Source organism: Setaria italica, chromosome IV (genome assembly GCF_000263155.2).
Source record: "Setaria italica strain Yugu1 chromosome IV, Setaria_italica_v2.0, whole genome shotgun sequence".
NCBI lineage: Eukaryota > Viridiplantae > Streptophyta > Magnoliopsida > Poales > Poaceae > Setaria > Setaria italica.
Genome location: NC_028453.1, coordinates 31,866,781 through 31,884,118, shown reverse-complemented (window position 1 = coordinate 31,884,118; position 17,338 = coordinate 31,866,781). Strand labels below are relative to the sequence as shown.

The following is a 17,338-nucleotide window of genomic DNA, read 5'->3' as shown; positions in this document are numbered from 1 at the left end:
TTCCTGATGCAGCTTGCTCACTTGACAGCTTCCTCACCATAGCAATCCGATGCCACCTTGTTAGTTTATCGATTTGCTCTTCAGGAACACCGAATTTCAGCAACAACTATACATAGCAGTGCATTAATTGCAAGTGTTAGTGAACAAAAGATTAAGGTGGAACAAGGGGAGGAATGCAATTCATGCGAAGGTTTGAGGTGGTTCTTTTCACCAAGAATGGGATGCGGTTTAGCAATATGCTCTGTGATGGATGATACATGATACACATGCAGTCTATTTTTTTTTTTCCCTTCAACTTCTCAGCTGTGAGCCTGATGTAATAATGAATGGACCTATGCAAAATGTGCAAAGACTGGAACAAGTTTCCATTTCCTAAAAAGATTAACATATTTTTTATTCTCCACAAGTAGCACACATACTCTACAATAAATGAATGAAAGAGATCACAAAAATGACTTGAAAATCATACATGCCATGGAACATCTGCTTCAACAGCACTGGTGAAAGTCACAGTGTGGCAGTGTGCCAAAATACCACTGGGTTTGTCTTAAGCTTACGGGAGTAGGTCCCATCTGTTATTCTTTACATACAACACTATATTGGCAAAATGAGAATTGTTTCCATTGTATGGAGGCAAGTGTTCCTTTTGGAGAGGACACACATGTGGCTTTCACAATAATCCTCAAAATAAGAGTACCATAGGCTATCAAATACTAATACATACATCTCTCAGTTCAGACTGAAGCATGTTGCATGATATTAAGGCATGCCAAAAATTTAAAGAAAGGCAATGTTTCTATGTAATTGTAAAAAACACTACGCTTGATGGTACCTCTCGGGCTGCATCCATGCTCAACCTGCGGAGATCAGCATCAGTTCCAGTTACAGTGGTACCCTTTGCAGCAGCTGACTTCTTCTTGAGCATTGAATTGGAGGAAGGTGCTTTTGGTGCTACTCGCACATAACTGAATCCTAGCCCACGGCCAGATGGATCACCGACGCCAGTAATTTCTAATCTTTCTATATTTTCTCTGTCCTGCACTCCAACAAAAATTAGATTAAAATTTTCAGGAAGATATTTACTAATAAACATGAACAAGGAAAATTAGCAGCATATCTCTGCATTTACCATTTATAGAAACGCACAAATAGACATGCATTCAAACACAAATAACCCAACCACTCTAAGACTGCCATTGGGTATCTTTTTTTACTTTGCAAGAATAGAAACACTACCAATGAATCTGCTTGTAAACCTCTGTCTCTCCCTCTCTATGGCAGAGGGCCAATGGAGGAGGGAATATTCCACGTAACACGGCTATCCTACGGAATGGACTAGGATTCCCCACATTCCTTCTCATTTCCTGTGCACCAAACAAGCCCTTACGAAATCAACAACACATTTTCATTTACAAGTTTTCTTTCCATTGATACCAAATAGTGACCCTTATCTCTCAATATTATTCAGGAAAGAATAAATATGAAGGTTATTTGTAGCCTCTCGAAACATAGAGCACATTAGTACTCAGTAGTTTGTACAAACAATACTTAGTTTTATGTCAATGAGCTGGTACTGAATGAAAATAGTGTTGTTCTGGATCACTGATCACATGAATAAAATGCTGTAAGAAACTAAGGTACCTGATTCGTACAAGCAACAAAATTACTCGTAAGATTCCAGCTAGTGATTTGCAGTTCCCTCTCGATATGTGATGCAGCAGCAAGCTCAATAGCTTCATCAGGAAGCTGATTCATGGCAGAAGCCAGTCCAACAGGCTGAGTAAGCTTCACAATTCCTAAGCGCTTGAGACGATACAGACCAGCTTGCATACTCTCATAACAGCAGACCTGAATAATGACACATTAGTTGAAATAATCCCAATAGCAAGTCATCGTGATATTTTCTGATAAGAAAAGGAAACTGTTATTAAACACCAACACAACAAGGTAAGGTAACCTTTGAGGAACAAATATCCTCGTTATTTGTATAGTTTTGCTTTCAATCTTGGCCTCATCTCCCAATCTTCATACACAGTTACACACACAATTCCAGCCACAATGACTGACAACCCACAGAAGGAAGACACGTTTCGGGACCTCCAATGCAATCTACTATCTAATACCACTCGATAACTAATCTGAAATAAACAGTAGTGAAGAAATTGAAACCATTTTTTATATATGCAAATCCTCTGTTTGGGAACTATCATAAAGAAACTAACCACTACTCCCTCTGTTTGGGAATACAAGGCCTATTCTTAATTGGTACTTTCATCCCTAATAGAAATAGCATGGTCCAGATTTTCTTCTTTTCTATCTCATTATTTCATTTACATATGTGCAAAGAACTGGAGCCTGATATATTTGGAAATGTGGGAGGAAGGTAATAAACCATGCTGATGACCAGCCAGCACAATGTCATGAGCAATCACATTTCCTCAAGAGTTCCACTCAAAATAAAACGTCTTCGAAAGATAAGGCTTGTCATCATGAAGAAACAACTGAGTGACACAAGAGTAATAGTAATTCTAAGAAACTCACACTTTCTGGTGTCAATAATCTTCTCAGTTCTTCCTCTGATGGAACCCGAAAATCAGGTCTCTGTGTCCAGAAAAAATGTCCCTTTGGTCCTTTCTGTAAAGAAAGTGCAGGAGAGCAATAAATCTGGTTAAATCAAGACCTCAAAATTTTATATAAAAAATGATAACATGTGATAGACATCTAACCTTAAAATCTGCACAATGCTTCAATCGTTTTTTCACTATAGCTTCTGTCAGAGGACTTTGAATGGGTAACTCATCTGCCCGAATCTGAGGAATACCATCAGGCCTCTCCCTAGCACGAAACTCACGATAAACATATGCAAGCACTCGATTTAGAAGATAATTCTGCACATTTTTAGTCCCAGGTGAAAAGACTTCCATATGAGGTTCCTGCAGGAGAACATGGCTAATACGTTATGGATAAAATTATGAAACTTATTTTAGACAGACTAGGTCCTATAATAGTGCCACTGAAGATCTGATGTAACTGTGCTGTTCTACCAGTAACAGAATTTGAATGGCAACAAGAATTCAAGGAGTATTCTTGACAAAAGAAAAGCAAAAAAAATCAAGTGCCATTTACATTTTGTTGATAAATAAAGTGAATATAATGGAAGATAATTCTTCAAACTTTAGCAGAAATATATCTGAATCATATTCCAGTCATTATGAGTACTTTTGTTCCTCACCTGCTGGCAACACACTGCCAGCACGTAGGGTCATTCAATAAGTGCATGATGCCATGCCAAAACAGTGCCAAAGAAGCTTCTAAACATGCAGCTTTCAAGAGCAAAATAACACACTGCATTATTGAACTTCATAGCAGATCCATATCAATAAAACAAATATTGAATTCCCATGCCAAATATTTTTTTTTGACGTAAATACAGCAAGGGAGGCCCCTGCTGTGTATCCCATGCCGAATATTAATAAAACAATGCAGATAACGTGATGGATGAACGCTATTCGTACGCTTGTAACAAAGGAATATCCAGCCCCCATTCAAAAAAAAGGCAAGGAAAAAACCGGTCAACCATTTCTGCTATTTTGCTAAATGCCCCACACTAAAACTGCACAAACTAAACCCAAGAGGAACCAAAGAGTATTTCAGAACATGTCTGCAAAGTAAAGCTTGGTAATGCAACACAGCAGAGAATCCAGTAAAGGAACCCTATCATTGACAGTATTTGGTCAAACAGCAGATATAAAAGGATTGGAAACATTGCACATCATACTTATACAGAACATAGTTTTTCAGGTAACAGAGCTTACTTGTTGACCAACAGCATATAGCTTGTCAATGCGACGAAGGGAAAGCACCCCTTTGGCTGAACGAACTAATAGGTAATCAGTTGGTGCAACCTTATGAGGAAATATAGGTGCTCTGAACATGTTTGTTTCAAGACAAGATTGATGGGACCCAGAACGTATGTCTCCTAGAAAGGGGGATTTGTCAGCAGGATCAATCGCAAGTACTGTGCCCAGTCCATCACCGTTGTTTCGCAGTGATGAAGCAGTCTGATCAGCAGGTGAAGTTTTCTGGTAATATGTACAGAGTCGGGCTCCCATTCCTGCATTTGAAAGAAGCAAAGGTCTCTCTTCACAATATCTGCATTCAAGGCAATAAATGACAAATTAAATATTATATTGGGAAAAAATTACATAATAAAAAATTGCCCATGTGCATAACCAACACAATTTTACACATAGTAACATAATGATAAGCACTTGGCTAAACTAGAAGTAAGAGAAATGAATATTGAGTATTAGAGATCTCTCCTAACAGTATCTGCATTGAATGATTAATAACACATGTGCTACTATAATAGAAGTCATATGCACAATCCACATAGCAGGGAAGCAATCTCTCACATACTAGTACTCCATAGCACACACGCATAAAAATTCAAACATGGTAACTTTTAGCTAACAACTAGGTCAACTATATATGAGTTTAGAACGATACAAAACTGGTTAAAACATATTCACATTTCAAATACTACTACATTATTATGGTTATAATTTTGCAGCCCATAACATATAATGAAATATATAGTTATGGTCAAATTGCAACTAGAAGGTCATGCCAGATCAAAGGGCATGCTATACCATATGGCTGAACTAGCAACTAAAATTCAATAAATCTGTGCCTGTACAAAGTCACATAAGATTCGTCCATTGAAATTAATACTTCCAGTATATAAAGCAAAATAAATTGGACTTACTCCATTAAAAATACATGTCCATCCTTGACGGACAAGTCAGTTTTTTTCCTGAAAGCCCCAGGAGGGCGTAGAGGCTTGTCCTCACCAGGTAACTTCTGTGCTTTTGGCCATAGAGTCACTTCAGTGCGAACAACATGCAGAATAGAGTTTGGTCGCACATTTTGCATGGCTAATGAGATGTCATCCTGAAGCTCTTTTCCAGAACAGAACAATTTGATCTTCTCAGAAGGCTTCAATTCTGCATCAGTTAGGGCATCAAAGAAGATTATCAAAAATTAGTGACCATTTGTTTGTTTATTTTTATTTAGTTCGAGGGAGCCTTAAATTACACAGGAAATGTATAAGAAAACAACTGATCAACAAAAAGCAGAAAGCTGGGGTAGTAAACGAATACTGACCTAACTTCTTTGAAGCTTTTAATTTGACAGAGACCGGAGTGTCCTCTGAATTTACCAAAATCCTGACTCCTTTTCCTCCCAATGTCATAAGAATAGCAGTCATCCTCCCATGGCTACAAGCAGCTCCTTGTAATTGCGCGGCAATTTTATTTTCATGTGGATACCACTTAGCTTTTGGTCTATGAAAGTTTGCAATTTCCTTACTGCAGAAAGTTGGTAGCAAGAAAAATTATTAGAGATAAAGTGAGCAAGGAACAATAAACAAAGTGCAGTGGTTGATGTAAGCATGACAGTTAAGGCCATTTTTTGTTCCATTATCAAGGGCAAAACATGCAAATCTGGTTCCTTTGCGTAGCCATACTTTTGGGCAAAGTGCACAAGGACTTCCTTGCTTTTGAGGGAAAGCCAAGGTGGCTATCCTCTTCTGGCAAGGATTTCCTTGCCCACTAGCAAGGCTAGGCAAAGTTGGGCAAGGACACCAGACATACCCTAAATCTCAAGTCAAAGAGTTGTAAAAAAAGGCAATATAATAAATGCCAAATATGCGCCATATATTGATTATAGTCCAGAGCAAGAACAATCAAGGAGTGCAAGAACCCAATGCAATGGCCAGTGAAACAATTCACTATGTGAATAGTACCGCACAATGATGAATCATGCACTGCTCCAGCAGAAGATTTAGCTTCCACTTAAACACACATGACTGGAATTACAACCTATGACCAAACTGTCAAGTTCTGAAAGTAGAATTTTATGTTAAGAGGAAATATCAGGTGCGCAAGAGTATATTTGTGAACATACAAAAATTAAATCTTGTGCCTTGGATCCTATCTGGATGACCCAAGTGGGAAGTGGGGTTTCTTCATCTTTCTTGAGCATGACTTAGATCACATCAGATTCAGTCAAATGAAAAGCTGAATAGGAGGGATGATAGAATTTCCACCTCCCACTTGGGCGATTCAAATTGGATCCAAGCTATGCGATTGAATCGGTGCGTATATGTTCACCAATATGTGCACCTGATGCTTCCTCTTTATCTTATTCATATACCATATCAACAGGAGCATAACTATCTCCATCATCAAACAGCAATGCAGACTACAGAGCCCAGTTTTAAAATGAAAAGGATATTCATAGTTACAGAATTATTTCCTCAAAACAATAATACTGACAGTTGGTCGCTTGATTGGATATGATTGATAAGCCACACAAACTTTTGGCTAAAGAGAGATATACATTAAAAAAACATTATTCACTACATCGCATTTCTGGTCAGTAACAATGTAACACAGTAACAGCAGAAAGCATGAAAAATTCATTTGAATACAGGCTTGTAAGATAATAGAGCATGAGAAATCATAGATACGCATATTCAGAATTTGACAGGAAGGAAGGGAGGCCTCATACTTGCTCAATACTGGTTTCATGGTTTGCAGCTTATGAGCTGGAGCAGAATGCACCACCTTTATGCCCATTAGAGCACGTTTTTTAGTATGAGATTTAGCTTGCTGTGGCGCCTTCCTATTAGAATAAAACTTGTCATTGGAGATGTTGAACCTGCCACTCAATGCCTTTACTTGACTGTCAAAATTCTCCACTGTTGTTGTTGATGTCTTCACTGACTGACTAACAATCATGGCACGAGCATGAGAGCGGAGGTGATCCACATTCTTTTCATCCAGGATCTCAAAAAGCATATGATCATCTTTGAGGTCAAAGATCAGTTTAGGCTTTGGGGTACCCTCACTGGGATCCCAAATTATGTTGTCCAACCATGATCCTTCTAATAATTCCCTGTTCAGTAAACTCAGGTGGTTTAAACGCAGCATGGTGTCAGTTTTAACTGCCTCATCTAAATTATTTGGCATTATGTGGTCTATGTTATCCTCATTTGTCAGTGGAGGGTGATTATTCCCAGGAGAATGGTAATTAGCTGGAGCAGGCATTTCTGTACAACCGAATGGCTCTTCTATTACTGGAGAACCATTGCTTTTGCTCTGTACATCCCAACACCTGGAGGCCTGACCATAATCCTTAGCCTGGTCTTCACCATGTGTGTCCACACTCTCTTCAGATTCACAGATTTTGGCATAAGGCTGACAATCATTTGATGGTGAATTATTCCAAATGATATCATTTTCCCAATCATCATGCTCAAGTGGATAAAAATCAGGACAAACTGGAGATCGCTGGACGGTATGTGCAACTTTCATTGGTTGTTCAGAAAGACATGAGTCCTTCAGCCTTAAAGTGACATCAGCAACTGACTCGTCACTGTCAGTCTCAACAAAATCTTCATTCATTTGGATATGCTTCAAAGTTGAGAAATTTTGAATAGTGGTGCTTCGCAGAATTATTTCCTCATCTTCTTCAACACTGTCAGCAACATTTGAGATCTGAAGCTCTGGAAGTAATTACAACAAAACAAATACAACATCAGATTTATTCAAATGTTTTGGCCAGGATTAACTGCCATGGGTACAAAATTAAGCAATAATCATCTATTAGCAATATTATGCCGCAAAAGGATCAATCGAAAAAAATAGATGCAGATTAGGTTTACATATTCACACTTCTCTTAATACCAATCAATTAGAAGGTGTGTAAGCAATAACCTGCTCATCTATCCATATAATTGCCCATTTCAATGAGCTAAATCTTTTTACAGTAATCAGAACGAGAATGGTGCTTAGTCCTCACATGCAGCATTTTTTTTTAGCTTAATAAGCCTAGTTTTAGAACACTGTAATAACTAGGAGAAGTCAGAAGAGCCAATTTTTTATATAATATAAAACTAATGTTTCATCAAATTAGATACTTGCTCTCAGACACAATGAACATAATGGAAATCAGACTGGCAATGATAAGTATATAGTGTAGACATAGACTGTGGCAGTTAAATTTTCTCATCTCAAATTGAACAACCAGAAAGCAGTAAGGATAACTGTTTCAAGTAACCATTGCTTTCAGGTAACACCATCCAGCTACCCACTATCTATCCAGAGTCTCGGGTATATGGGGGAGGATGGTGCCTTTTGGATCTTTTTGTTACAACCAACGTGCAGAATACCTTTATTCACTGGACGTTTGTGGTGATCTGTCTTCACTTTTCTTACAGGCTCCTGGATACCAAAAATTTCAGAGAACCTCAGGATCACATTCCCTTCCTCTATGCATAAAACAGGGAGGGAAGTTACAGTTTCAGGCTCAAGTTGACCTTCCTCGGTCCCCATTTCATTCTGCTTAATTAGAGACGAATAAGTGACGTTAAGGCATTGGTTGTGCAATATTAACTAAATATGATACAGGACGCCATGAAATGCTAATTTCACGGTTCACGCTTCATATACCTCCAAAACTTCATATTCAAAGTCCATACTTTCTTCTGGATATGATAATGAGCCAGTCTTTTCTAAGGGCAGGTGATCGCTTGAGGTTGCCATATCTGCCTGCTCACTTGAAACTACATCCAAATACATTATGGGAAATGAGAATCATGTCAGTTAGCAAAAACAAATATAAATAGGTAAAATTCAGATTAAACTTTGATGTAGCTCTGACAGATGACTGCTCTATTTATTCTCAAACATGAACTCAGCAACCGAAATCAATTGTGCTTTAATAAAAAGGTTGCATAACGTTCTCACGAGTTCTCATTTTCAATCATTAAAAGTGAAGTTTATGCTTACTCTGAGTTAATGACCACCAAAGAAGAGGTGAAAAGGGATGGTCAATTCTTCAGTTTAGGTTTTATTAAGTTAGAGTGGAACATACTTGACCACTACCATCAATGCTTGCAAACATGAAAATAAATACAGTTGCAGACAAAAAAAAATGACAAGCTACAAAATATCTAACAGTAGATGGAAGAAAAAAATAACAGGGTGGGAGCCAGAAAGTAATAAGAAATGGAATGAATGCTAACACGAACAATGAAACATGAAAGCAGTTAGGCACATGATCCAGTATCACCTGAAGAAAGATTTTGAACAGCATTATCACCAGTAGACTTATTGTCATTGGGTGTTTCTTCATCCTCATCGTAGTTCTCCTCGTCAAACACTGAAACTGTATTATTGACCGATGCATACACTGCAGATGACAAGTAATCTTTTTTTGACAACACATTATCCTCCTCTGTAGCTGCTTCAACTTCAGGTCCATCATATTCTTCATCAATATCTTCATAGTCAACAGCATCTTCTGCCTTCTCATCATAGTCTACACAACAGCAAGATTTGTTATCAATTATGTGCATAGTCTTACGTGGAAGAGAAGAATTAAGGCCTTCAGAAGCAACAAAAAGGAATTGGTAATTGGCAAACTTGGCTTGATGAAAGCGGTTGGTGTAGCTTATATGGAAACGGTAAGATGTCACCAACCTTGCTCAGAAGGATCAGTTGGTGCTGGAGAAGACTTGATTAGCTACATTAGCAAAAACATAGTATTAACTTGTTTGGTAATGAAAAATAATTAAGTAATTGACTATATGCATAAGATAACATACGTCAATGTCTTTGAAAGATGGACCAAGCTTGTCTGCCAGTGCAAAAAGGTGTTCCTTTGCATCCTGAATTGGGCAAAACAAAAGTAATAAGACATGCAACATCTGAATTACATTGTAAACGCAAATAAATAGTGTATTGCTTTTTTGCGCTGAGAGATTCAATGGGAAATAATAAAACACAAGTACCCCGAGGCTGCACAAATAAACTATTTTTCTGGCCAAATTTCCTTAAGTCCTACCAAGGACTGCTCATGTTTTATCCTAATTATGAGAAAATTAGGATGCATGGACTGAGAAACAGCTGGTGTATGCCCTATATCATCATTTTCAAAACTTGAATCAATTTAATTCAATCAGTGGAATATGATTTATTTTAGTAATGCTGATTTGTATAGAGCAACTGAACACTCGAAAATATAAATCATACAGATCAAAATGGTAAGTAAGAAAAAGAGCGCCCACAAATAATTCATTCAGCACAACAATGTCACATCATGGAGAAGCTTCTTTTGGCAAGGGATTGGCTCTTGAAAGTACTACTTTTCTAGTTTTATATGTATCAGTTAGTTACTAATACCTCTCTTATCTTTTTCTACTCTTTATTGGTGGTTCTTTTTGTGTTTCATATCTCGCCTATCCTAACTTGCTTGGGATTAAAAGGCTTTGTTGTTGTTGTTCTTGTTGAACACTAAATTAGAAGCATCTATTCAGGATCCATAACAACAAAATCTAATAAACACTCCATAACTAACTAAACTGATTCCACAATGCTTTGCAGCACAGCACACAAATCGCAGTCTTGCAATTATTTTTTTCATCAAAGCCTATAGGCATCAGTTACAGACATCCGGCATATAGAACTATCTGCAGCTGCTTGATATCTGCTGGAGGCAGTGTGGCAGACACATGAAAATAAAAGGATCATAACAGTCAAGAAAATCAGAGGTCAGAAGTCTTTACCTCATCAAGATAGTCAGCATCTAAGTCACCAGAATCATCTACATTGCCGAACATAAACCCCAGGAAGTGATTTCCTCCACCAGGTTCCTCATAATCCTCATCGTCGTCATCATCTGTAAGGATGACAATTCATTATTAGTATCAACCAGCATTTAATGTAATTGTTATAAAAAATTTAAGATCCATATCGCAGACAAGTGGGTCATGACAGTTAATGATGACGCAGTGCATTCCCAAACAGAAGCTTACATTTGTTCAAAAAAAATTTTAAAATAGAGCATAGAAGAATCTCAGAAGAACTCAAATTCATGGAATTCAAAATCCTAACAGATACAGTGGTTGCAGAAGATCATCTCTATGGAACCATTAACCCTACAGAAGATCAGCTTCATAATTCATAACAGCATTTTGCAGTTTGATAATTCTCACAGGCGACTCTAAATATTGCAACTTTCCAATTACAAGTGCATGGTAGCTTAGCATGCTAACCACCTCATTGCACAGGTTCTTTGTGTACCTCCAGCCACCAAAGTTTCCAAAACAAAACAAAAAAACAGAAAGGAACATCCAATCCTACATGGCACCAGATAGTATGTCATAAAACTCATCAAGTCGCATTTGCAAACAGGTACCACAAGTTAACATAGCACACCCAACACCCAATAGAGTACGAATTCACATCAGGACGCAGTAATTGCACAACCCTAGGTGCTGCCAATCGACTCGCACCAACACCAAACCAAAAGCATGCAGTGACTGTGATAAAACTCCGGGGCATCGTGTTCACCTGCGGCACTGGCGGTCGGGTTCTCCTCATCGCGGCGCTCGCCGTCGCTCATGGCTGCGGCTGCCGCTGTCCACCACTGCCTCCCGGCCCCGGGACGGCACCACCAGCTTACAAACCCTAGGCCGCGGCGCCCTCAGGCCCCCAATCGGAATTCGCGAACTTTAGAATCGCCAGGCCGGATTGGATTGAGCAGATTAAAATTCTCGAGGGGCAGCGTGAAGGGCGAGGCCTAGCCCCGAGGCGGTGGAGGGGGAGACCGGGAGATTCCCCACAGGTCTCCGCTGGAATTTTGGCACGTGCCGGAGCCGCGTCAACGGACGGATCTCTATGCGCAAGATTGGCGGGGGCAGCGGGGGTTCCCGGCGACGATGAGGCGGCGGTGCGGCGATCAGGTGGGGGCGGCGACGGCGGCGGCGGAAGGGCGGAGAGGAGGGGGGCGTGGGGTGCTAGATGGGGAGCAGAGCGGAGAGGGCAGGGAGAGGGCGGGCGCCGACTGCGGGGGGCGGCGCGTGTCGGGGCGCCGAGCAGGCGGGCCAGGCCGGGCCGGCGGAGAACTGCGGCCAATAATGGGAGGCCCAATTGCCCTGCAAATTGGGCCAACTAACCTTTAGAATTAGTATTATTACATAAAAAGTAAAAACATCGTTTGGCGATGCTGATTTGAAAATCGCTGAAGTGCCCGGCGGGTACGACATATTTAACTTGAAGAACTGAGAAAACCAGTCTACTACTCCCTCAATTTTAATATATATATATATATATGGGAAATCCTTTCTACATATATGACATTTAGGAGAAGCTAATTAATCTATTTTAAAACTATAAAGTATCTTGTCATAAATATCATATGTTTAAAAACATATGTTCTATATCGTACTACTTGGAAGTTTAAACTCTTCACAACCATGAAATTCATTCAATCAGTAGAACCTAATTGCATTCATAAACGAGCAACATGAAAACATTAGAATAGAAAGCTGAGTCTCCAAAAAAACATAACAGAAAGTTGAGTCTCCGGTAATAGTTTTATAAGACCGTATGGGTCCAAGATATATCTTTCTGCATTCTCCTGCCACCACCTCTTTTTAAAAAAAGAATGAACCAGGAGAGCTGCCGATTATATTAAAAAGATGATGAAGTTCAGATTGAGCAAAACAATAAATGGAAGAAAAAATAACATGAGCAGGTTGGATTGGGTCTGCCACCGCCTCGGTCAACCTAAGGTTCTCGGGACCCTTATCTCTGGCATCTTCAGCACAAACTCCTAATGGCAAGGTGCTTGCACACCAGATAAAAATCATTCTTCTCTCGTGTTATTTTCATTACATACAGGCATTCTTCTCCTGGAGGCTGGCGTTCTTCGTCTTACGCTACCCGAAGGATGCGTGAGCCTGGCACTGTTTCAGAATAGGCAGAAAGGTTAAGTGAAAACAGTTGTATTTGGTATTTTTCATTCGTGCTGCTTTGAAAGACAAAGTGTTAAGACTCCAGAGAACTTGGCATGTTGTAGCACTTGCACTTCGTGTTTGCAGGTAGTTCTAACTTGCCACCATTTGCATGAAAAGCCGATGCCTAGTTACATAAGTGGACTCTTATTATGTGGCTTGCCAATTAGTCCCATCTGATAATAGAGGAGCTCAAGCCCACTAACGGACAAAGAAGAAATCAACAACTACCAAGAAATACTAATGAGTCGGCGAGAGCGTCTCTTTCAGTGCAGGAAATCCTTTTGTACAGCAAAAAAAAAATCCTTGAAACAGTGCTAGCTAGTTAGTAGTATGTATTTTGATGGTTGGTACACAATTTTGTAAGTGGCAATACAAACATCATGCTCACCAGGAGCATTGCCAAGGTTTGATGGCCCCTTTCATACCTTATGACAGTCATTTAGGTTTTACTACGTTATGTGAACTTGTGTTGTGTTTGTGTCACAGACCATGTGTTATTGCTAGTACGTTGGCTACCTAGGGATGCGAGAACTTGGTGTTATTCACAGCCTGTGGTTACTCTTACGAAGACTTCTAGTTTAGTGGTAACTAGTCCATCAACCCGTGCTCCCAAGCTAATGTTTTTAAAAGTTATTGTATTTGAAAAATATTCAGAAATTTAATTCCTAGCAAATTATCAAAATTATTTACCTACTACTCTCTCATTTTTCCAATACTTTAACATAATACTAATATACATGTGTACTTATCTTTTTATCCACTTGTGATTGTTTTTTAATTAATAGTTACCCTATACATATTTTTTATCCACATTTACAATTCTTTCATTTTGTATCACACCTCCATGCATTGTGTTTAGCATAAAAATCAATATTTTTCATCACTTCCTCACATACATGTATAAATGGTCCACATGGTGCCACTCATCATGTGTATATACCTTAACTTAGTATTTGTATTGAACAATGATATAAATAGGTAATTTAGAATCATATACTAGTTTACTTTTGGGCATTTCTATGTGATGCACATGAATATAATTATATTAAGATGTAGGTGTTTACTTTAAGTTATTTCTAATAACGACATACCTAGGTACAAATTTAGAATGATATTTTAAGTTATGTTTTATAATGATATGCATGAATAAAGTGGATGAAGATTATGAGGTTACTTTAGATTTTTTTATAATGGCAGAGCTCAGTAATTTAGATATAGGTTTAGGATTTATTTTTGAATATTTTCATAATGATAGTAGTGGGTAACATTTTAGAAAATATAATATACCAATGACTATAATTATTAGAGTTTACAGGATTGATATTTGATGTTTCTAATTTTTTTTAAAATTTCTAGGATTTATCTTTTTTTAGAGTGTTTCGCGAGAACTAATGCGAAGTCTCCAATGGAAAAAAAATAAGGCCACATTGCTACAGAACTATTATCTTGAGTTACCTCTCATTTGTTAAATATTCGAACACAATACTTATATAGATATATACTCATTATCTTTATTCGACTGTGATAGATTTTAGTTAGTAATTACTCTATAATATTTTCATCTACATTTATAATGTTTAACTTTTCACTTTGCATCGCAGGTATGCGCTTGAATTTATTTAATGAATCCTAAGCTTGAGCTATAATCTTAACATAGGAATCTATTCTCATCACTTCCTCTATATCTTTATAAACGGTGATACACATCATGCGTATAAATCTTAATTATTATACCATATACCAATAGTGTAAGAAATGAACGATTTAGAATCATATATTGGTGTATATTTTTAATTAAGGTGATTTGGATTCAAATGTAGGGTTAACTCATGTTATTTTTAATAATGGCATATGCATGTAATATAGATGCAAATTTAAGGGTTACTTGTTATTTTTTAAGTATTAGTGGTGGGCAATTTAGTTGTAAATTCAGGGGGTTATTTTAAATATTTTTATAATGGCATAAGTGGGTCATTTTGATGAAGATTAGGGGTTACTTTAGTTTACTTTATATAATGTCATAGGTGGATAATTAGATATAGATTTTGGGGGTTACTTTAGACTATTATCATAATGGCATAAGTGGGTAATTTTTTAGAAAACATAAATAGATCCAATGGCTATATGATTTGAATCTACCGATCGATGGCCAGATGTTTTGCTTTTTTAAAAAATTTCTTTGATTTCTCTCTATTCCTAGAGTGTCCATGATTCTAGGTGGCTTCATCTAGAGGCTTTAAAAGGAACCTCTAGTAGGATTGCCATGAGCGATTGTCCATGTGGATTTTCATGTAAACTTATTTATGTCATCTATACGTCTTACTCTGTTAATAATTACAACATCCTGCTAGAGGAGAATGTTGCATGGGCACCCCACTGACAATTTTGGTCTAAAAAACTCCATGTAAACTGCCATCTTAGCCTCCTCTGTTAGTTAACAGTGCTGATTGCTTTTCATGCAAATGAGTGCCAAGTTTGAGTACATGCAATGTAGAAGTGCAAGTTCCAGGTGCAAATCGAGTGAGAGGTGCAATGTAGAAGAAAAATCGAGTGAGAGGTGCAACATAGAAGAAAAATCGAGTGAGAGGTTGCCACAAATCACTTCGAGTGAGTGATAGCTTTCTCTAGATTCAATAGATGACGGAATCAAGGATTTCAATAGGAAACTATACCTTGCCCAGGCCAGCCGCCCGATCTCTGGCGGTGCTTTAGGGTTCTGATCGCCGGAGCCCCAGCCTTCGATCCGCCGCGCGTGGGGCGATGAGGACCGGAAGGGTCTTTTTTTCTCCTTTTTCTTCTTTTCCTCAAGGGAGGACGGGACGGGATTTTGCAGAAAGTAGAAGAGACCAACTGAGGGCAACCGCCGTATATCTACTGCTAAGTTTGCCTAGTACTCTGTATACTAGGTATATATACCAGTATTATTATTGAAAAAAACCTCCCCTATTATTACCAAAATGATGGATGATGAGTTCAACGTGAACACACCACATGGACACTAACGTGAACGGATATGGCTGCGAAGATATCGATACATACTTGTAGTAGAACTGGGCGGACTGGGATTCGAACCCGAGTCCTCACGCCATGTTACTTGGGGCCTTCACGATCTATGTCCCCGCGTCCGGCCTCTCTTTTTTTTTTCTCCAACAAGTACAACCACAATGATTTTGTTTAATTGTATTGTATACTCACTCTGTTCCAAATTATACATTGTCTTGGTTTTTCTATGAACTCGATTCCTTCCAAATTGTACGTTGTTTTGGATTTTCTAGGTTTATAGATATTATTATGTACATAGATATACATTATATCCAAGTGCATAGATAAAAAGTAAAACGACCTACAATTTGAAATGGAGGGAGTAGTATGTATTTTTTATTTACCAGTACATCGCACAAGTAGTGTCAGAAGTTCAGATCTAGCCACAAACACTTCGACGACTTTGGACGAAGCTGGAGAGAATGCATGCAAGAAAATCTTCCGAATCCTAAATCCGTACTAGGCGCAAACAAAGGTCAGTCAGAGCAACATAGATCGGGACAGTGGCAGCTCCAGCGTGTGCCAAAATCAAACCGTGGCATGCATAAATCAATCAAACATAGCACAATGGTCATAACCATGGTTGTTAGAAAGAAAAATCGAAACAACGAACGGTACTGGTTCTAACACACAGAACGGGAAGCACTCATATAGTCATATAGGAGCTCACTCAGGCCTCGGCTAACCATGACCCTAGGGCAGCGGGGCTGGGCACATCAACATATTCAACATCAGCAACATCCCCCATTTCCGGCCAGCACAGTGGCGAGCATAGCTACTGGCCCAATGCCCTGCCCAGTTGACAGGGCACGCCCACCACCAAACTGAATATGAAGAGAGTTACAAGCGAGAATTTATAAGATTGGTTATCAGCACACAGGAACTGGTAACTCGGGGGGCATCCAAGGCTCAGGTGTTACCTTTCATTGTACAAAGATGTATAAACAAGATTCGTTTTACAGACAAATTCAAGACCTGACGCTTCAGGGAACCAACACACATCATCTAGCAGCATCAGCTGCATATATCACCCAAGCATCAAGACCTGCTAAGAGTCAACAGAAGCAGCATGGCTTGCTAACAAGAAGCGAGCCAACAGCATCAACTGGGGTCGGTGCCATCAATTTCGATACCAGGAATAACATTAGGGTAATGGTAAGATAGGATCCTTACTGCACCCATTAGGGTAATGTTTGGACAAGCAGGTGTGACACCAAAAAAATTGATGGCCAAGGGGGGAATGAGTGCTACATTGTAGAGCTCAACTTTTCTAATATTCTTCTCTCTAGTGCAAAGAGGTTCAAACATTGACACTGCAGACTAAACAGTACAGCTGCAAAAAGGCATGTCTGGTGACCAGCATGGACAAACTGCACATCTCATCACACACTAAAAACAACATCAGTAAGAGGAGGAACCAGCTGCTCA

General features: G+C 38.8%; 1 protein-coding gene across 1 annotated transcript in view; it reads right to left on the bottom strand.

The window, feature by feature from the left end:
• LOC101753928 (transcription initiation factor TFIID subunit 1-like) overlaps positions 1 to 11,888 on the bottom strand; it is a 15,518-nt gene extending 3,630 nt beyond the window's left edge. The window contains 16 exon segments of the mRNA XM_012845517.2: positions 3 to 106; positions 833 to 1,036; positions 1,642 to 1,848; positions 2,542 to 2,634; positions 2,727 to 2,933; positions 3,816 to 4,152; positions 4,769 to 5,006; positions 5,167 to 5,369; positions 6,574 to 7,570; positions 8,237 to 8,405; positions 8,517 to 8,629; positions 9,139 to 9,387; positions 9,549 to 9,591; positions 9,674 to 9,736; positions 10,634 to 10,746; positions 11,421 to 11,888. Coding sequence (XP_012700971.2) covers positions 3 to 106; positions 833 to 1,036; positions 1,642 to 1,848; positions 2,542 to 2,634; positions 2,727 to 2,933; positions 3,816 to 4,152; positions 4,769 to 5,006; positions 5,167 to 5,369; positions 6,574 to 7,570; positions 8,237 to 8,405; positions 8,517 to 8,629; positions 9,139 to 9,387; positions 9,549 to 9,591; positions 9,674 to 9,736; positions 10,634 to 10,746; positions 11,421 to 11,472 — 3,392 coding nt within the window. The 5' untranslated portion in view covers positions 11,473 to 11,888.
• Between the last annotated feature and the right edge of the window lie 5,450 nt (positions 11,889 to 17,338).